Genomic DNA, 21,791 nt, shown 5'->3' with positions numbered 1-21,791 from the left:
GAAAACTATAAGAGGCATCAACTGGAAATTTCATAATTAGGTATATCTAGTTGAAGGGATGTCAAGTGCTAAAAAACATAACTCTTGCTATCCTATTTTTTGAAGTTATTGCCCTCTGTTTATTTTTGTACATAAGTTTTAAATAATAAATGCCACTAATGACTGTCCATCGGCATCTAATACCTTATTTGCTATTGGCATTTAACTCCGGGGTCATCCATGTAAAATGGATACATTTCTTAATTGTTCTTTTCATGCCCCGGTAGGGTGGCATATAGCAGTTGAACTGTCCGTCAGTCAGTATGTCAGTATGTGTGTATGTCAGTATGTGTGTATGTCAGTCTGTCCGTCCGTCCGAAAAAAAAACTGTAACATTGGCCATAACTTTTGCATTATTGAACATAGAAACTTGATATTTGGCATGCATGTGCATCTAACGGAGCTGCACATTTTGAGTGGTGAAAAGTGAAGGTCAAGGTCATCCTTCAAGGTCAAATGTCTAATATATGGCGTCTGTCCAACTGTCCAAAAACTTTAACATTGGCCATACATTTTTCACTATTAAAGATAGCAACTTTATATTTGGCATGCATGTGTATCTCATGGAGCTGAGCATTTTGAGTGGTGAAAGGTGAAGGTCAAGGTCATCCTTCAAGATCAAATGTCAAATATATGGCGTCTGTCCGTCCGAAAACTTTAACATTGGCCATAACTTTTTCAATATTGAAGATAGCAACTTGATATTTGGCATGCGTGTGCATCTCACGGAGCTTCACATTTGAGTGGTGAAAGGTGAAGGTGAGGTCATCCTTCAAGGTCAAATGTCTAATATATGGCGTCTGTCCGTCCGAAACCTTTAACACTGGCCATAACTTTTTCAATATTGAAGATAGCAACTTGATATTTGGCATGCATGTGTATCTCATCAAGCTGCACATTTTGAGTGTTGGAATTTCAAGGTCAAGGTCATCCTTCAAGGGCAAAGGTCAAAAAAAAAAAAAAAAGATTCAAAGCAGCGTTTTCATAAAGCTGCACATTTTTAGTGATGGAAGTTCAAGGTCATCCTTCAAGGTCAAAGGTCACACATTTTTTTTTTTGTAAATTTCAAAGCGGCGCAATAGGGGGCATTGTGTTTCTGATGAACACATCTCTTGTTAATAACTAGAAAGAATTGGATATCTTCTCTTACTTTAAGCTACAAATTGACATATAATTTGCAATATGTCAGTTATTTCTAAGTGTTATTTATTTACCTTGTTCTGTTCCATTCAGTGATAAAGATGATACACTTTTATTTGGATTCACAGGCTACCCAGTTCATCTTGCTTGCTTGAAGACCATGTATATTTTTATGGTTTTGCTTGGAGCTTAAAAGTTGATTACTGGGCCAAATAAAGATTGTATCTCAAGTGATAACAGAGATGAAATGCGCATGAACACTTTTATTCTGCCCTTTGATGTGATCCAAACTGATGTCAATCTTTATGATGGTACAGAAGGCTTTTGTAGGCAATATGTTTTGATAATTCATTTTAAAAAGAAGGTTTGATGAGAGAAACCATTGTTTTAGATGCTTATTAGGCTGTGCATATATGATTTTAGCAGGCCAATATTCTGTTTTTTATGTTATTTGGTCCTATTTCGTTTTTTTGCTCTTTCTAATGGAATTTTGAGGTATATAACAGCAATTAGTTATTTGTTTCACACTTTTATTGGGTAAGCTGGTTTATCTGTACTAAATTAACATATTATTGAACCAGTAACTGACAAGTACCCTACTTGAATAAGAGATAGGGGGACAATGGCTAAAAGATATCATTACCTGTAACATTCACAACACATTGTCTGTAACATTCACAACACAGTGTCTGTAACATTCACAACACAGTGTCTGTAACATTCACAACACAGTGTCTGAAACATTCACAACACAGTGTCTGTAACATTCACAACACATTGTCTGTAACATTCACAACACAGTGTCTGTAACATTCACAACACAGTGTCTGAAACATTCATAACACAGTGTATGTAACATTCACAACACATTGTCTATAACATTCACAACACAGTGTCTGTAACATTCACAACACATTGTCTGTAACATTTACAACACAGTGTCTGTAACATTCACAACACAGTGTCTGAAACATTCATAACACAGTGTATGTAAGATTCACAACACATTGTCTATAACATTCACAACACAGTTTCTGTAACATTCACAACACAGTGTCTGTAACATTCACAACAAAGTGACTGTAACATTCATAACACAGTGTATGTAACATTCACAACACTGTGTCTGTAACATTCACAACATATTGTCTGTAACATTCACAACACTATGTCTGTAACATTCATGACACAGTGTCTGTGACATTCACAACACAGTGTCTGTAACATTCATAACACAGTGTATGTAACATTCACAACACATTGTCTATAACATTCACAACACAGTTTCTGTAACATTCACAACACAGTGTCTGTAACATTCACAACAAAGTGTCTGTACCATTCACAACACAGTTTCTGTAACATTCACAACACAGTGTCTGTAACATTCACAACATATTGTCTTTACCTTTCACAACCCACTGTCTGTAACATTCACAGAATAGTGTACTCATGTAATAATTGCATATTTTCAGGATCTGATTGGCAAAGACAAGAAGTCTAGCAAGTCCAAGAAGAGTCAATCCCTGAAACCCACCAAGTCACCATCCATCAATTATACAGGTATGTTAAAGTTTGACTGTTTCTGTTAACAACTGGGTAATTCATTTTATCAAGTGGACCAGCATTTTCTCTTATAGCCATATAAATATAAACAAAGCGGAAAAATACTTGCAGTAGACGGAGATCATTGTTATCATCAATTAAAGGACATTTATTTAAGACAACATGAAGGCACATGACACAAATCGATAGAACTGAGGTCACTTCCTTGAAACTGTCAATGCATAGCATTGGGCGTAAAAACTGGTGAACCAGGATAATGGTTGTCTTCTGAAGTATTAAATTGATTGTGCCTAAATTACACATGCAAACTAAGTACACTCTGAACAACCTATTGTATGCAGGTATAGCTGGTTGTATAATCTTTTGTCGGTTAAAATGTTGAAGATGCCATAAATTTGTAACATAACATCTATGAGCATTGGTTGACTATTTGGAGTCATTTTTCCTATCAGAAGAAAATAACAGGAAGGTTAGTAGAATTAATCAAACAATATTGATTATTCTTTTAAATGTTTTTGACATCAATTAAATGCAATACTTTTATGGAAAATGTCAAAAAATTATATAGACTTTTTGATTTGGACTTGACCCTTTCCCACTCAGAAGCACGGTGAAAATGGCTATGTGCAACCAGCATAAAACCAGAACAGCCTGGGAATAACTCAGAGTCTGTTCAGGTTTTATGCTGTTTGCTGCTCACCAGTATCTAAGGGTTTGAAACTGAGCCTTTAAAACTGAAATCTAGTAAGAAAGGTCTTTCATTAAATATAACTTTCAAAGGGACTACAAATGCGTAAAATAAGTATCAAAGTTGTAAAGAGTTAAATAGTAGATAAACAATATTTCCTCTGTTTCCAGAGTCCACCTGTGACAGCTGCAATTCCAGCGTATTCGGAAACTTTGCTGCGGGCTATCCGGACGGGACACAGTGCCGAGCGTGCCAGGAGGAGGGGTGCAGACACAGACGGGTGCACAGTGTCAGCCATATCGCCTACCCCAACCAGCTGCACTCCCCGGGGGCAGGCCGTGCAATGTCGTGCTCACCCATGCGGGCCAACTCAAACCAGGCTTCGGCAGTGAATTCTCCCATCGGATATATGACCAAACAAGGCTCGAACATCTACACTCCCGTTATACCTCACGAACTCAAGATGTACACAGGGGCAAAAGGCTTATATGCTGTACATGGAATTGAAATGATCAAAGATCGCTTAAGTGTCATAAAAACGTCTGGGTGTGTTCATAAAACGCAATCAAAGGCATCGCTTATATCATCGGAGTCAGATCACTCGATGGAATGCTCGGCAATGATGTCTGGACAGCAACCAGAGGACATGTACTTCCCAAGCAACACGTCCAATGTGTCAGTGGGCTCGGATACGCTGCCAGGGATGAACGGACGGAGGAAGTGTGGTAGCACCATGGAGAAGATGAGGAATCACAAGGTGAGATCAGTGGATATCCTGAAGGGTCTATTGATTACAGTTGCAAAACTTCAATATTTTATACTTTAGATGACAGTAATGATTTGATTATAGGGGTGAACATTAAACAAAAAATACAATCCCCATTTGAAAGTACTTGCCCTACACTCAAGTTAATTAAAAATGTCATCAAGAATTTTAGATGAAAATTTGTGTTTGGTATATTGTTACTTAATGCAAAATGTTGCATAAACATTCTAAAATAGTCTCCTCTCCCTTCCTTTTATACAAACAACTGTGGTTTCAATCTCCAGCTCAACTTGCCATATGATAATTATTGTATAGATGCTTAGCATTACCATCCATGAGATTTTAAAATCTTTCTGTACCATTCCAAAGAATCTATAAGTTATAGCATTGTGAACATTTGGATTAAAAAAAAATATTAATGTTCATATGTAGGTATAGCTTGATGAGCACAAAGTTTACATGATTTACTTGTGCAAAGCTATGTCAGGATCCATTATTTTGAAAATCATGAATCCTGCGTTAAATACAATTGTTATTGACTCATAATGCGGCGTCTCATCTGGGTCTGCGCTATTTGCTTGAATGAATTTCTTTATGAAATAATCTAAATATAGAAATAAATATACTTGACACCCCTAATTTTGGAAATAAATTGATTCAATTTAGAAGGATGGGAAAGTTTACTGGGCATAAATGGGTTAATAAGGAATGACACTTTCCACCTGAAATAGATGTCGTTTAGAAGAGGCGTCCCATAAACAGAAAATACCTTAAAAGCGGAAAATGTGGTCTCAAATCTGGCTAATCTGGTATGACACTTTACATACACGCCTGAAGCCCCAGATTTCCCAGAACATGTCTCATTTACTATTCCAGTGGGCACGTACGGGCAGTTCGGGCCAGGCTGAAGACGGTATGCTGACGGACACTGACGACCAGGACGCCCCAGACAGGCTGCTACTGGGCGGGGGCACAGCGGGCTCGAACATGATGGAGAAGTTCAGGGGCGTGGGCAAGGAGATGAGGAAGAGGATACTTCACACACGCGACATCATTGGGGATGGAAAGGTAGGGGGATGTGTTATTTGGCCTCCGACAGGATTAATAAAGTGACACTTTATCAAATTATGCTATTTTAAAATCTTGTGCTTATAGGAAGGCCTTATTTACAGCTGTTATGATATCAATATGGCTCAATGAAAAACACATAAATTACAAGCAAACTGTAGCATGTATTATGATGTTAAAATAACCATGCACTAGACAGAAGTTGCGAATGATTCACTTTATTTGTTATGTAAACATTCTTTTGCAGTAATATCTCCATATGTGTACATGAATATGATTGTCAAAAGCATTGCAAAGAGAGGTAACATGTGGCATATCAAGGTTGAGTGTGCAACTGGCGTATCTGCTGAACATTTATATATAACTTACCACAGTCTCACAATCATAAATATATATCATAAATCACTCGCATGTTTTTGTTATAAATAACCTTATTTACTCCAGCCAAAATGTGTACTTTCACCTAAACAAAAAAATGCCATCTAACAGTGTGTGTTTTTTTTAATTTAGTAAATTTAAGTTAAAGATTTAAAACTATATAACACTTGCATTTGTTTATTGAAAGTTTGTATATCTATTGAAAATGACTTGTTCACAGATTGTCAAAATGACATTGTTCCAAAATTGTGTCACATATTAATATATAAAATTATACAGGGACAAAATAACACCAATGCATTATAGGCTCAAATTGAAAATACAAGTTTGTGTATGAGTAATCATGATTATGAAGCATTACAGCAGCGAAGCGATCAAACAACTAGGAGTGTTAATGTAGTTTTTGTTATATTTTGTGAAGTATGTGGATTGATTAAATAGAGTATAAAGTAATGTAACAGCTAGAGGGCCAAGTGTTTTAAGCAATATCTTTTTAACCAAAGGTCAGAGGCTCTGATGAGGTTAACTTTTTCACTTTTTTTCTTTAATTCTATTCTTTTTTTATACTAGAAATATTTAGTTCTGTTGATTTTATGTATCAATTTAAAGCACTTTAATAAAGAACTTATCAAAATTCCGAATTATGTGAACAAGTCTAAAAATAGTGAATCATAAATATTTTGTTCTTCCCCAAGGTAAGGTAATTCTGTGTTAAGCCCTCATCCCCCATCCCTGGATGGGCTTGACCCACAGAATATACTGAATATCAAGGGTTGAGCATTAATCTGTAATATGGGCTCAATCTTTTTATATGAACACACTTTCAAACCAGTATATATCATACACTACATAGACTGGTAACTCCCTGTTTGCAGTCTCAGCACCTGTGTTCAGCCTATCAGTCAGTGCAGGGCAGTAGTCTATCAGCCGGTTCTGCTGACAGCAGCTCCAGTGGAGTGGGGAGCCAGTCTAGCGCGCCCGCAGGGGACCCCGAGTTTGTGGGTTCCTTCTCCGGACATGTGTTGGGAATGGCCAGGGTGCATTCCAACTATGTACCCAGTGCAGAGGAGAAAGACTTTCTGCATTTGAAGGTAAAAATTGTCACTGCTGCTTGACTTTATAATGTTGTAATAGCTATTGCGCATTTCAATCATTTAATATTTAATTTGTTTCAACAAACCTATATTATCACTCAATTTATTTATATAATATTATGGTCAACTTCAACATTTTAGGTGTATGAAAAAGATCATTTTCTTGTAAGTAATGCAAATAAGCCAAGGAAAACCCAGTTTCAAACATTGGCATAAAGTGTCGTCCCAGTTTAGCCTTTGAAGTCTGCACAGGCTTATCAGGGACGACACTTCACTTTTATGGAATTTTTCATTGTAAAGAAGTCTCTTCTAAACCTACATCCAGTCCAAGCTGAAAGTGTCATCCTTGATTAGCCTGTGTGGACTGCACAGGCTTATCTGGGACAATACTGTATGCTAATGAATTAAACCACATTTTCTCAGAGCATGTCTCTTGTACATACAGTCGACTCTCGTATCTCGAAGTCTGCGGGAACAAGAAAAAATATCGAGATAACGAGAGTTTGAGAAATCCGATTAGGCATTTTCAAAGAAAAAATGAGACGAAAATTTACCTTGTTTTTTACATCTAAATACCTGCTAAATGGTCTTAGTAAAGCAGTCACCATGTGGCATAATACTCTCTACTATCTTAACTATTACCTTATATATACGCGTTTTTACGAGGCACGATTAAATTTGCTATTTAAATGTTTAAAATGACGTTTTAAGTGTTACAGAATTGAATGAACACATGCGGTTATCATTTTTCTAAACTGTCGAGTAAACATCCGGTTATTTTGCTATTTAAAGTTATGATGCAATTGATGTCCAATTAAGACTAGGGTTTTCCATCTGAACAGCCATAAATCACGTTCCGGAATACTGAACTGTACATGAACATTTTGTTGTTTGAAATGCAAAGTTCGATCGATTATTATTACAGGATAAAATAAAAATGAAGAGCCTTTCTGAGTCTTATCTCTATTATCTTTATTAGCATTCCCACCAATTGTCATGCAATAACAGAGCAGCACATAGACACTGGCGATAATTTAAATCCAAACTGTTTCAATTCGCGACGGTTTATATACACAAAAATATAACTCAATGCATCTTGGAATATTGTTTGTAAAAACAATTAGTCTTTCGGCATTTCCGCAGTTTATTTCAGTTTAAGTGACATTTAAAGTGACATGCCTTACTCAAGTGTTAATGGCTAACGACATTACACACGTGGGGTCAATTATGCAATTAATGGATCAATTATCTACCGCTCAGTATCGTGAGCAGCCGAGCAAAGCGGGACGGCGAAGTATTAAAACAAAATTTCTCACCTTTGCCGACAATTGGACAGTTATTCGCACTTAGAGTCAACTGTATATACCATGAACATCACTACTCAATTTCTGATTGTGACTGTAGATTGGAGAACGGGTACAAGTCCTGGAGGCGACAAGTTCAGGCATCTGGAAGGGTCGTGTAGACACCCGCGTGGGCTTCTTCCACTTTAACTTTGTGGATATGATCACGGACAGCACGCCAGTGTGCCAGCGCAAAGAGAAGTCCCGTCGACGAACCAACCGCAGGTCTAAACCCCGGTCTGTTGAGGAGCTGCTGTCCAGAATAGGTTTGGAGGTGAGTTGTGGGCAGGGGCAAGGGCTCTACTCGAACTTTCTTCTCAAATTCTCAAATGTTTATGAAAGTGTCGTTTATGATAGTTGCAGTTTTAATATTTTACTGTCTTTATCTGGATTTCTGCTTTAAGCTGAAGTTCAGTGCTCGAATTTGAGCTTGAGCAGACTTAACTTTAACATTCTTCAGTTTTTAAATAAATTGCCATATTCATGATTACCATATTAACTGTTCGCATTTAAACATATTTCATGCAAGTGCCCCTATAATAAGCATGTCTAAGCATTTGATGGTTGAAAAATAGAAGTTTCTTTGTCATCATTGTAATTTCCATTGATATTTGTGATTTACTGGGACATTCTGCTTCTCGTAGGATCACAAACTCACACTCAACTAGCCAAAGATGCTTATTTACTTAAGTTTTTCAACTATCAAAACAATCATTGTGTTAATTTATTACAGCTGTTGCCAAATCATAGACACATACGCGAACTTTGTCTGCAAACAAATTATTGCGACTTTTTAGTTGTTCCAACTGCTATTTTGTTTATGTAGAATATCAATTATTTTCTCTCCAAATAATTGAATACTCAAATTAGAATACTGGTATTTGGCAAAGTTTTAAGATTAAAATATTTTCTTCAATCCCTTAATGAATTATTTTATTTAAACTCTCGCTTTTACAAACAAATTGAAAACTTGTGTTAAAATTTCAAATTTGAATATTTGGCTGATATTTTAGTATTCAAATATTTGTTCCCATCCCCTATTGAATTCTACTATATTCAGATATTGCCATTTTAGCACTTGGCACCTCTGTTCCTGATGAACGGTTTTGACAGTCTCGAGATATTCGCAGAGATCGATCACAACGATCTGAACGCACTGAACGTGCTGGACTCGGAATCGAGAACTAAGCTGATCACTGCTGCTGAGCTTCTCACAGATGTAGATGGTGATTGGAAGTTTTATTTATTATTTAAACTGGGCCTTGTTTTGGAAAAATGGGGTTAAATGCGTTAAGGGTTGTAGCTGATTAGGCTGTGCTTTCCGCATTTATTGAATTCATTTAAAGGCAATCCTCAAAAATCCAGTTTACGAGGAAAGTGTCGTCCCTCAATAGGCTGTGCAAATTGCTTAGGCTAATCTTTGAAAACACTTTACATGCATGCATAAAGCTCCTTTTTTGCAAGGGCCAGGCTCAAATGTGCATCTGAAACATTTAATTTATCGAATAAGATATTATACAAATAATATGTGCGGACTACACAGGCTAATCTGGGACAACACTTCACTTTAATAACATGCATTTAACCCTGTTTTCCCAGAGCAAGGCCCATATTTATCTTACATTTTCAAACTGTGCCTTTGTTTATCTCACTAAGCCTGTGTAGCAGCTTATCTACACCAGTAAAATCTTCACTTTGGTGTTTCATTAATTCCACAGATCACCCGCCTGAAGGTCCGGGTCGCACCTGCCGATCCACCACTGCCACCCCTACTAGTCAGCAGTATGCTGTCCCCTGGACAAGCTTTTTTCCCTCCACAAAGGCTTCTGGAGGCAGTCGGGACTCTGGTTGCTATGACAGTAGTGAGTATGGCAGTCGGGAAAACCCGAACAGAGATCAGGAGTCGTTGGCGGGAATGTATGCTAGGAACAGAGGCGCTGTGGCTGGGGGAGATAATAAAGAAAACCTTAAACCGTTGCCTGTGACTCTAAAAAGAGTTGTCCCCCCTGTACAAAATGGAGGGGTCAGTTCTGCTGAGTCATTGTCAGTAAATGGTGCTAGAAATGTGCAAGAGGAGAGGGTTTATTCTGAGGAAGATAAGGAAGTGTGTAATCTGACGGGGTGTTTGGGTCTGAAGGTGAGGAGAGCGTCGCCCCAATCAACCAATCTAGTCAATGGACATGGAGGTAACCAGGGCAGGGGTGGGAGCAGTGATGTGCATAGCAACTATAGGTGCTTGAATATACCCACACTGGGCTCGGACTGGAAAGTGTTCTCGGATTGTTGTTCACAAACTTCACCCTATGGACCACTTAACGAATCTGATGATGCGGCACAATTGTTTACGGGTTATCAATCTTTGTCGGAATTCAATTCTGGTGTTGTCGCTCTGCAGAATGAATTGACAAAACTTAAATTTCGGCCATACGTTCGGAAAATGGCCCCGGTTGTCCCAACAAACGATGCCCAGGTTCAAGTCATGTGTCCTCTTGGTAATCTTCTGCAATCACCAACTAGTCCCCCAATCACTTCTAGTGCAAAATCACAAAACCAGTCCAAATCTGAAAAAGTAATAAACCAAACTACTATAGCCCAGACTGGTTCTCCAATGGTATTAACGAAAGGCAAAACTCTGAAACAAAGAAGTGACAGCGTGAAAAATACTACGAAAATTGAATTTTCTGAACCTACTAGAGTGTCATATACATCACAGAGTTCCCGGGAAGGGGATTCTGGGAGTGATGCAAGTACAGTGAAGTCAGAATCAGAGCAAGGCCGTAACACCCCTGACTCTATATACGGACCTATTCACGCTCATTTCAAGTCAATCAAACGCTCTGTGATACCTAAGGTGACCTCGAAGTTGGCACTAGAAAACATTGACCTTGCTTCTGAGCCATACTCATCTGCAGTAAGTACTTGTTCTGTAATTCATGAATACGTTAGTTGAAAAATAACAATAAGATGACATTTGTTTCCTTTGTGTCCAAATTATAAATCAAAAGAGTTTTTTTAATTAACTTAAGTGAAATTCATTTTGTAGGCACTAAAAATGTATACAAAAGTTATTTAAGAACCAGGTTTAAGTAAATTTGATACCTGTAATAGTTTGTTTTTAAGTTTTTCCTCTCCAGTGATTCACCCAAGCCTGGGTTATTAGCCTTTGAAAATAGCTGACAAAGCTGTTTGGGTCTATAAGTCACATCTGTGAGATACAATTACATATCAATTTCATTTGAGTTTTGGTCTGGGAAAACTAGTCCTTAATGCATGTAAGTAAAGTATCATTCCAGATTAGCCAATGCAGACGACTGATCAGGGATGACTCTTTCTGCTTTTATGGAGTTTTTTTTCTTTTTTTCTTATAACCACACAAATCTAGTTGAAACAGAAAGTGACGTTCTTGATTTACCTTTGCAGACAGCACAGTCTTATCTGGGACGACACTTTACCCACATGAATTAGTCCAGTTTTCCTAGAACGCGACCCATATTTTTTTGCAGACAGGTGCATGTGGTATCCCTCCCCTGCTGGTCCAGCGTTACGCAGAGGAGCTGAAGCAGGACCTCTTTAAGACTGCTCTCATACTGGACCAGGTCCGAATTCACAAACTGACCAGCCTAGGAAGACCAGTGGTCAGTGGCATTGTGTTTTTGATTTTGTTTATGAAGTGAACTTCACAATTTACCAGAGCCAGCATTGCATGAATTCAGCTTCTTATATAATACAGTACTGTATTTAAAGAAACCTAGCTGTGTGATTCATCAAATTTTAAATAATAGCCCTGTCAAAATATGTAACCACAATTTATATGAATCAGTCTAACTTTGTTTACAATGCAGTGTGAAATTCCTAATAATTATCATTAATTTAGCAAAAATCACAGATTCATTGTTATTGAAATATCATCATGCTATCTTGAAATGTTTTTGTCCCCTACCAGTTTCACCGGAGGGGACTTATGGTTTGCGCTCTGTGTGTCTGTCTGTCTGTCTGTGTATCTGTGAGTCTGTCTGTCTGTCACACTTTTCTGGATCCTGCGATAACTTTAAAAGTTCTTCATATTTTTTCATGAAACTTGAAATATGGATATATGGCAATGTGGACATTATGCACATCATTTCGTTTAGTTCCTACGTCAAAAATTCTGGTTGCTATGGCAACACAAATTTATATATATTTTTTAATTCTGCCAATGGTGGAGGGACATATATGTCTTGTTGTTTCTTAATTCACTATTGTATGTTTTAATATAGTCCGCATTGCCTTTTAAGATAAGATAAAAAAGCTACCGGTAGTTTTGTGCCTTGAGAGTGGTAATTACAACCACATGTTTAAGTTGTACAAAATTGATGAAATTGATATAAGCCTTGCTCTGCAAAAACCGGACTTAATGCATGTGGGTAATGTGAGCTCCAGATAAGCCTGTACAGTCCGTACCGGACGTAATGCATGTGGGTAATGTGTTTTCCAGATAAGCCTGTACAGTCCGTACTGGGACTTAATGCATGTGGGTAATGTGAGCTCCAGATAAGCCTGTACAGTCCGTACTGGACTTAATGCATGTGGGTAATGTGTTTTCCAGATAAGCCTGTACAGTCCGTACCGGACTTAATGCATGTGGGTAATGTGTTTTCCAGATAAGCCTGTACAGTCCGTACCGGACTTAATGCATGTGGGTAATGCGTTTTCCAGATAAGCCTGTACAGTCCGTACATGGACTTAATGCATGTGGGTAATGTGTTTTCCAGATAAGCCTGTACAGTCCGTACATGGACTTAATGCATGTGGGTAATGTGAGCTCCAGATAAGCCTGTACAGCCTGTACTGGACTTAATGCATGTGGGTAATGTGTTTTCCAGATAAGCCTGTACAGTCCATACCGGACTTAATGCATGTGGGTAATGTGAGCTCCAGATAAGCCTGTACAGTCCGTACTGGACTTAATGCATGTGGGTAATGTGAGCTCCAGATAAGCCTGTACAGTCCGTACTGGACTTAATGCATGTGGGTAATGTGTTTTCCAGATAAGCCTATTCAGTCCGTACATGGACTTAATGCATGTGGGTAATGTGTTTTCCAGATAAGCCTGTACAGTCCGTACATGGACTTAATGCATGTGGGTAATGTGAGCTCCAGATAAGCCTATACAGTCCGTACATGGACTTAATGCATTTGGGTAATGTGTTTGCCAGATAAGCCAGTACAGTCCGTACATGGACTTAATGCATGTGGGTAATGTGTTTTCCAGATAAGCCTGTACAGTCCGTACTGGCTAACCAGGGACGACACTTTCAGTTTAAATAGAATTTTTCATTAAAAAGAAGTCTCTTTTAAGCTTAAATCTAGTTTAGGTGGATAGTGTTGTCCCTGTGCTAACCACACAGGCTAATCTGGGACGACACTATGCACATGCATTAAACCCAGTTATCCCAGATTGAAGCTCACATAATTGTAAACCTATGAACATGAAAGTATGTTTAATCTATTCTGTAGATCCCAGCGGAGCAGCTGTCAGAAAACAGTCTGGCGTCCTCAGAGCTAAAAATATCCTCCGTACCTGACTTCTTCATTTCCATCGGTCTGCCGATGTACGCCGATTCTATTACGGCCAAGGGTCACAACTCTGTGGACGCCCTGTCCAGCCTCACCATCAAGGAGATACAAATGATCACGAAGGCTGACAGAAAGCATCTGAAGAGGATCATACACGCCCTGGAGTGGGTCCAGAGTAGATTGAGGTCACCTAGTCGTAAAACTAAACCTTCACCCGTCAAAGATAAAGTTTGATACTATCACTCAATCACATACAGTAAAAAGATCAATTATACAACATTCATCTACCTAGCTATCACAAACAAAGGTGTCAACTGTTTTTCTGTTGTGTAATTGCTTGTTAATGTATTTATGTTGAATTTGTTATTTTATACGTCAAAACAAAAGTCATTAGTGGTGCAATATCTGTTGAATAAAGTGTTTGTTAGTCGAAAAGTATTGGTGAATAACAAAAAGTGTTTAGATGAAAATAATTCTCATAAGACAAGGTACCGGTACTGATTGCATGTTCAATCAGTTGGTTTTTATCAAGAAATAAACAATGTATAACTGAGCTGCCAATGAGACAATGCTTAGGGAAAAAATGGGTGAAATAGGTTTGTGCTTAGATTATTTATATATCAATTAATTGTTACATCTCATGTAGCAACTTGTTATTAACCAGGTTTTCCGAAGGAAAAAACTGGTTATTAGATTGGCTAATGCGGGCGGGCTGGCTGGCTGGCTGGCAGGCTGGCGGGCTGGCTGGCGGGCTGGCGGGCGGGCGGAACAAGCTTGTCCGGGCCATAACTATGTCGTTCATTGTCAGATTTTAAAATCATTTGGCGCATTTGTTCACCATCATTGGATGGTGTGTCGCGCGAAATAATTACGTCGATATCTCCAAGGTCAAGGTCACACTTTGAGTTCAAAGGTCAAAAATGGCCATAAATGAGCTTGTCCGAGCCATAACTATGTCGTTCATTGTCAGATTTTAAAATCATTTGGCACATTTGTTCACCATCATTGGACGGTGTGTCGCGCGAAATAATTACGTCAATATCTCCAAGGTCAAGGTCACACTTTGAGTTCAAAGGTCAAAAATGGCCATAAATGTCCCTTGAGATATAACCTTCATATTTGGTATGCATGTGTATATGGACAACGCCTTTCCATACGCACACAAATTTTGACCGTCCGTCCGTGTGTCCGTCCGAAAACTTTAACATTGCTCATAACTTTTGCAATATTGAAGATAGCAACTTGATATTTGCCATGCATGTGTATCTTATGAAGCTGCACATTTTTAGTGGTGAAAGGTCAAGGTCATCCTTCATGGTCAAAGGTCAAAAAAAAAAAATTCATGTGCATATCTCCAATGTCAAGGTTGCCACGACTAAAAATAGATTTATTTTAAAACAAACTTACAAAGGGGGTTAATTTTCTTTGTTCATTTCAAAAGTTCAGTTTGAGTTGTCTCCCTTTATCAGATTTTTTTTCACAATGAAAACCTGGTTTTGTGACAATTTTGTCCCTTGTTTTATTTAATTTAATAACACCAAATATATTTCCTCATGGGAAAAAGAATATATTAAACGCAAAACTACATTTATTTTTAATGAGAACATTATCTACATTAGTATTTTTTAATTTCTTAACTATTTATGTGTGCCAAATTGAGATTTTACCTGACTATAATATGTTGGACACACGTCATACTGTAACACTTTTTTTAAAGGTGAAATATTATTTACATGGCTTTATTAAATAAGTAGGCTTTAAAATATATAAATTTTGCCGGTACCCTTTCGGTTTTCAGCTTATGAAAATCAATTGAAAGAAACCAGGTAAACTTACATTGTTAGAGAAAGATGGACTGTATTAAATTAAGGCGTGTAAATTCTCATAATTTAATTTGAATTGAATAATCATTGATGATTTAGTTAAGTTGTTGTGTTATGTACCTACATCTACGTCTTGTATGGATCTATTCAAGATCATATTACTACTCAAAATAATAATTATAGCAGTATTTAAGTTGTGCATAATATATATACATGTATATCTTGAATGTATTCTACCAAAACTTATTTTATCACCGATTGTTGTTATGTTGTGTTACTGGACTATTACTTGTTTTGTTGAGGGCATACTTTATATCTTTTATCATGTTTGTGCTTCATGAAATGCCCACATTTGTTAATGGTTGTTTTTATATTAATTTCATCAATTTTAAGATTTTTTTAAATCCTAATCATACTTTAAACAGATTTTCCCTGTTAAAAAAATATGTTAACATTATTTGTTTACTATTTGTATGTTCAGCAGATTGAATACATTTGACTTGCTTTACAATTTTAGCTTTAAACACGTTTTTCAGACTGGTTGTTTATGTATATTGTGTTGTGAATACAAGATTGTGAGATAGATGAACATTTTATCATACTTATTATTGTTAAACATGTTATACATGTATATTAAAAGTATATTAAAAGTTGTATACTTTATAAATACCAAAATAGGAGAACCAGTTTGAATACCGATTTTAAACTGTTTTTAGATCACATAGTGCTCTTTGTGAGTTTTGTGATCAGCTTTTGTCCATCGTTCACCATCTGTGGTTTCAACACTTACCTTGCGAACATTCTTGATGCAACATTTATTTCCCAAATGTCATGAAACTTGGTCAGAACAATTGTCCCAATTAAAAGGTGAGGTCAAATACTAGGTCACACCGTTACATTTAAGAAATAGAGAAAAAGCTTGTGCACTGAGTAAATCACAATTTTCATCATACATTTTGCTTAGATTTTTTTTTTTAAACAATATCTCAGCGAGGCTTGAACAGGGTTTCATTCAGTTGAAGAACATGGTCACCAGGAGTTTAGGCAGTTTTTCTCATTAGCTCTACTGGCCGAAGGCCTGAAGAGCTTATGTCATGGAGTGGTTTCCGTCGACCGTGCGTGCGTGCGGTAGACTTTTTTTGTTTTTGTGATTAGTCCACAGTTTTCATCCGATTCTTTTCAAACTTGTTCAGTGTCTTTATATTAATGAGGACTCGAACGCTATTGAAAATGGGTTACATCAGAGTAAAAAGTCCAGAATTATCTCCCCTTGAATTTGAGAAAATTGTGAAATAAGGCTTGTTTACGCAATAAAGTCCATAGTTTTTGTCCAATTATTTCCCAACTTGCACAGTGTCTTTATCTGAATGATGAGTCAAACCCTATTGAAAATGAGCAATATCGGAGTTATAAGTCCAGAATTATCTACCCTTGACTTTCAGAAAAAAATGAAAATTCAGTTTTTTTATGTGATAAAGTCCATAATTTTCATCCAATTCTTGGCAAACTTGCACTGTGTTTTTGTAGGAGGACTCAACCCTTTTGTAAAAAGAGCAATATCAAAGCAATAAATCCAGAATGACTTCCCCTTGAATATGAGACAATTTTGAAATCCTGCTTGTTTACGCAATTAATTCCACAGTTTTCATCCAAATTTTTCCAAATTTGCACAGTATCTTTATATCAATGAGGACTTGAACCCTATTGAATATGAGCAGTATTGGAGAAATAAGTACACAATAATCTCCCCTTGAATTTGAGAAAATTCTCCTTGTTTGCGTGATTAAGTACACAGTTTCCATCTAATTCTTTCAAACTTGCACAGTGTTTATAGCAGTAGAGCGATTCAGGCCCTCATGGGCCTCTTGTATTGAACTTTGTGAACTCTTTAGAAGGCACCTTTTTGTCCAATCAAAATGACGATTGCTCAGAGAATTTGTGCTAATGACCTATGAGTTGAGTTAAAAAATGGTTCCAGTCAATTGAAAAATAGCTGCTGGACATGTGGTTGCAGTTTTTCTTATATGGCTGTAGCAGTGGCGGTCCCAGGATTTTTGGTTTGGAGGTGCTGGATATTGAAAGATTTGCTGGGGTAGCAACCACTTGGTGGGTGCAGGGCAAAGCCCTGCTAGGGGGTCCAGAGGGGGTCCAGGGGGGCGAAGCCCTCCGTAAGCTCCATGATTTTAGTCATTTTGAAGGCTTTGACAACCACTTCTGGAGCATGATACGCCTTATGCACTTTCATCAAAGTACCATCTTATAATGCCAAAAAAGTGCATAGTTTATATGTTATACGGATGTATATACTGGGGGGGCGTATGCCGCATCCGCCCCCCCCCCCCCCCCCCCCCCCCCTTGGATTCGCCTATGGCTGTAGTGAAACAATACCAGCCCAGAACTATTTAGTTAATGTCTGTCTCAGGTTAGCGCCTTAGGGTCTTTGGTCCTCTTGTTGTAGATTTTAATACATTATATAAAAGATAAACTATTATAATGCATCTTCAAAAAATGGTGTAAGCAGATAAATATATTTTATTTATATTTGATATAAGATGCAAAATATCATGATTTGAAAATTTTATCTGTAAGAAAATACAAACGCTTTTATTCTTTTTTATTGTTTAGTGAGGCAGAGGGAGTTACAGTTTAAGTGTCAATCTTTAATATACGCAGATTTATTAAATGTTGTTAATGATATACACGTTTGTTATTGTAATCAGTGTGCTGATGGAAACCAGTAAACAATCATAAAACTGTTTTCTCGTTATTTTCTCCATTTCACACGGTTTTGCACTTCTTAATGTACTGACATCTGTAACTTCAGCAGTAGAACTTTAAAATTAAAATAAAATGAATAAATGATGCTGCTTAACAATATATATATATATATATAGATATATATATGAAATCAAGAGATACATATTGCAAGCAAAACTCATCAAGTTGTGCATTGAGAGAATCAGTTCTTAAACCACTTATGTTTGTATATTATTATATTTTTATGAAGAGCTACTCATCAAAAACTGAAAAATTGTATACAACAAATTTGAAGGTACTTACAAGTCTACAAAATTAACTGTGCACAACCATAACAGAGTGTGTACAACCGTGATAGAGTGTGCACAACCAGGATAGAGTGTCTGAGTACTGATGTCCAACCATATGCTTAATTAGCTGACTTAAATTGTGGTTTTTATATTTTTATGCCCCCCTTCAAAGAAGAGGGGGTATATTGTTTTGCACATGTCGGTAGGTCGGTCGGTCTGTCCATCCACCAGATGGTTTCCGGATGATAACTCAAGAACGCTTAGGCCTAGGATCATGAAACTTCATAGGTACATTGATCATGACTGGCAGGTGGCCCCTATTGATTTTCAGGTCACTAGGTCAAAGGTCAAGGTCACAGTGACTCGAAACAGTAAAATGGTTTCCGGATGATAACTCAAGAACGCTTACGCCTAGGATCATGAAACTTCATAGGTACATTGATCATGACTGGCAGATGACCCCTATTGATTTTCAGGTCACTAGGTAAAAGGTCAAGGTCACATCCACTCGAAAGAGTAAAATGGTTTCCGGATGATAACTCAAGAATGCTTACGCCTAGGATCATGAAACTTCATAGGTACATTGATCATGACTGGCGGATGACCCCTCTTGATTTTCAGGTCACTAGGTCAAAGGTCAAGGTCACAGTGACTCGAAATAGTAAAATGGTTTCTGGATGATAACTCAAGAATGCTTACGCCTAGGATCATGAAACTTCATAGGTACATTAATCATGACTGGCAGATGACCCCTATTGATTTTCAGGTCACTAGGTCAAAGGTCAAGGTCACGGTGACTCGAAACAGTAAAATGGTTTCTGGATGATAACTCGAGAATGCTTTAGCCTAGGATCATCAAACTTCGTAGGTACATTGATCGTGACTGGCAGGTGGCCCCTATTGATTTTCAGGTCACTAGGTCAAAGGTCAAGGTCACAGTGACTCGAAACAGTAAAATGGTTTCTGGATGATAACTAAAGAATGCTTACGCCTAGGATCATGAAACTTTATAGGTACATTGATCATGACTGGCAGATGACCCCTATTGATTTTCAAGTCACTAGGTCAAATGTCAAGGTTACAGTGACTCGAAACAGTAAAATGGTTTCCGGATTATAACTCAGAATAATTAGGCCTAGGATCATGAAACTGTATAGGTACATTGATCATGACTGGCAGATGACCCCTATTGATTTTCAGGTCACTAGGTCAAAGGTCAAGGTCACAGTGACAAAAAACGTATTAACACAATGGCTGCCACTACAACTGACAGCCCATACGGGGGGCATGCATGTTTTACAAACAGCCCTTGTTAAGACTAATTTTTAACTTAAAACTTTTGTGTAAGTCATGGCCAACATGATCATGTGACAAAATCTACATTCTGTAAAATGAAACATTACAATATATTGAATGTAAAATCTTCCTCTTTCCATGTTTTTTTAAGATTAGTACATATGCTTATTTCACACGATAAATGTGCAAGGTCATTTGGAAAATAAAATTAATGTGCATACACATATTCATGTATATAAATCCTGTTATTTAAACACGTGCTGGATCTTTTACTGACGCACACCATTCCAGTTAGAACAAGACTATTGCCAAGCAATATATGTCCCCTACCGGCTCCACCATTGTCAGAAATTCCACTATTGTCAGATTTTTTTATGCTCCCCCAAAATTTATTTTGGGGGGAGCATATAGTCGCCGCTTCGTCTGTCCGTCTGTGCACAATTTTGTCCGGGCTATTTCTCAGCAACTAATGACCGGAATTCAATGAAACTTTATGGAAAGCTTCACTACCAAGAGGAGATGTGCATATTATCAGCGGGTTCTGGTCGGATGATTTTTCACAGAGTTATGGCCCTTTGAAATTTTCTATAAAAAAAATATTATCCCCCCAACTACTGTGCCCTCAAGACGTTTCCTTTTATCTGAATATATAGTGCAATATTGTGACAAAAAAACACTTTGGGGAGCATCACCCGTCTCAGACGGTTTCTTGTTTTATTTTGTTGCCATAGCAACCAGAATTTTTGACGTAGGAACAAAATGAAATGACGTGCATTATGTCCATATTGCCATCTATCCATGTTTCAAGTTTCATAAAAAAATATGAAGAACTTTAAAAGTTATCCCAGGATCCAGAAAACCACCATTTTCAGCAGTATTTCTAGTCTATTCGTCGCCATAGCAACCATAATTTTTGACATAGGAACAAAATGAAATGAGTTCAAATGACATGCATAATGTCCATATTGCCATCTATCCATGTTTCATGAAAAAAATATGAGGAAATTTTAAAGTTATCGCAGGATCCAGAAAAGTGTGACAGACAGACCGACAGACTCACAGAGCGCAAACCATAGGTCCCCTCCGTTGAAACCGGTAGGGGAAAAAAATAGTGGAAAATGACCTATACTTTGTGCGATTATGATGAGATGATTTTTTTAGTAAAGAACATCTGCTGTGCAAAGTAGGATTAAACATAGATAATTAAAGCTATATTAGCGTTGTCATTTCATGTTGTGAACACTTAAGCATTGACCGATGTTTAAGGATGACGAAAATTAAGGTTTAATCTGTATCAGATTGTGAAGAGAATTATTTTAACTGCCGAAATGAATAGTTAAAGGGCTACACACAACATACTGTATAGGTTACACATAACACGTTATTTTATTAAATGTACACGTTCTCAATATAGACACAGTTTTGACTTACCGGGTATTTGAAGAGCACTTGTTTTAAATAATGTGTTTTCATTTTCATAACAAAAAAGCTATTCTTGTTACAGCCTACGAAAACTGATTACTTTGTAAGGAGCATAATTATCTATTTCGACTTCAAGCATATAGACATAGCATGTCTATCTCACTGTAGTCCAACTTGTTGATGTTCTCAAATATTAAGCTACTTTTATATTGGTAATATTTGGAGCGTTACTGCCGTTCAACCGGGGAAGGACCAAAACAATGGTGGAAAGTTTTCCTTCTTTGTCTATATCCCACCTCAAGAAACGTAGCAGTAACCTAGATGTACCCAATGCGCACACACACTACATTTACCCCATTTAAAAAACAAGAGGACCATGAGGGCCTAAATCGCTCTACTGCTATAAACACTGTGCACGTTTGGAAAGAATAAGATGGAAGATGTGTACTTAATCGCGCAAACAAGGAGAATTTTCTCAAATTCAAGGGGAGATTATTTACTATTATTTATTATGCCCCCCTTCGAAGAAGAGGGGGTATATTGCTTTGCACATGTCTGTCTGTCG

General features: G+C 37.4%; 2 protein-coding genes across 7 annotated transcripts in view; both read left to right on the top strand.

The window, feature by feature from the left end:
* Positions 1–18,217, top strand: part of LOC127850513 (uncharacterized) — a 99,923-nt gene extending 81,706 nt beyond the window's left edge. For 3 of the 4 annotated variants that reach the window (XM_052383601.1, XM_052383600.1, XM_052383599.1), the window contains 9 exons: positions 2,655–2,742; positions 3,604–4,190; positions 5,076–5,267; positions 6,521–6,736; positions 8,144–8,356; positions 9,158–9,308; positions 9,801–10,993; positions 11,586–11,717; positions 13,579–18,217. In XM_052383601.1, coding sequence (XP_052239561.1) covers positions 2,655–2,742; positions 3,604–4,190; positions 5,076–5,267; positions 6,521–6,736; positions 8,144–8,356; positions 9,158–9,308; positions 9,801–10,993; positions 11,586–11,717; positions 13,579–13,872 — 3,066 coding nt within the window. In that variant the 3' untranslated portion in view covers positions 13,873–18,217. The remainder of the gene's footprint in view (positions 1–2,654; positions 2,743–3,603; positions 4,191–5,075; positions 5,268–6,520; positions 6,737–8,143; positions 8,357–9,157; positions 9,309–9,800; positions 10,994–11,585; positions 11,718–13,578) is intronic. The other variant, XR_008035330.1, reaches the window with a different exon arrangement.
* Positions 18,218–20,926: 2,709 nt separating this feature from the next.
* Positions 20,927–21,791, top strand: part of LOC127850232 (alpha-mannosidase 2C1-like) — an 85,422-nt gene continuing 84,557 nt past the window's right edge. Inside the window, exon 1 of one of the 3 annotated variants that reach the window (XM_052383100.1) lies at positions 20,927–20,987. The gene's annotated coding sequence lies outside the window, so the exon portion shown is untranslated. The other 2 variants (XM_052383099.1, XM_052383102.1) reach the window with 2 other exon arrangements.

The sequence above is a fragment of the Dreissena polymorpha genome, chromosome 11 (genome assembly GCF_020536995.1).
Source record: "Dreissena polymorpha isolate Duluth1 chromosome 11, UMN_Dpol_1.0, whole genome shotgun sequence".
NCBI lineage: Eukaryota > Metazoa > Mollusca > Bivalvia > Myida > Dreissenidae > Dreissena > Dreissena polymorpha.
This window is presented reverse-complemented; position numbering and strand designations above follow the sequence as displayed.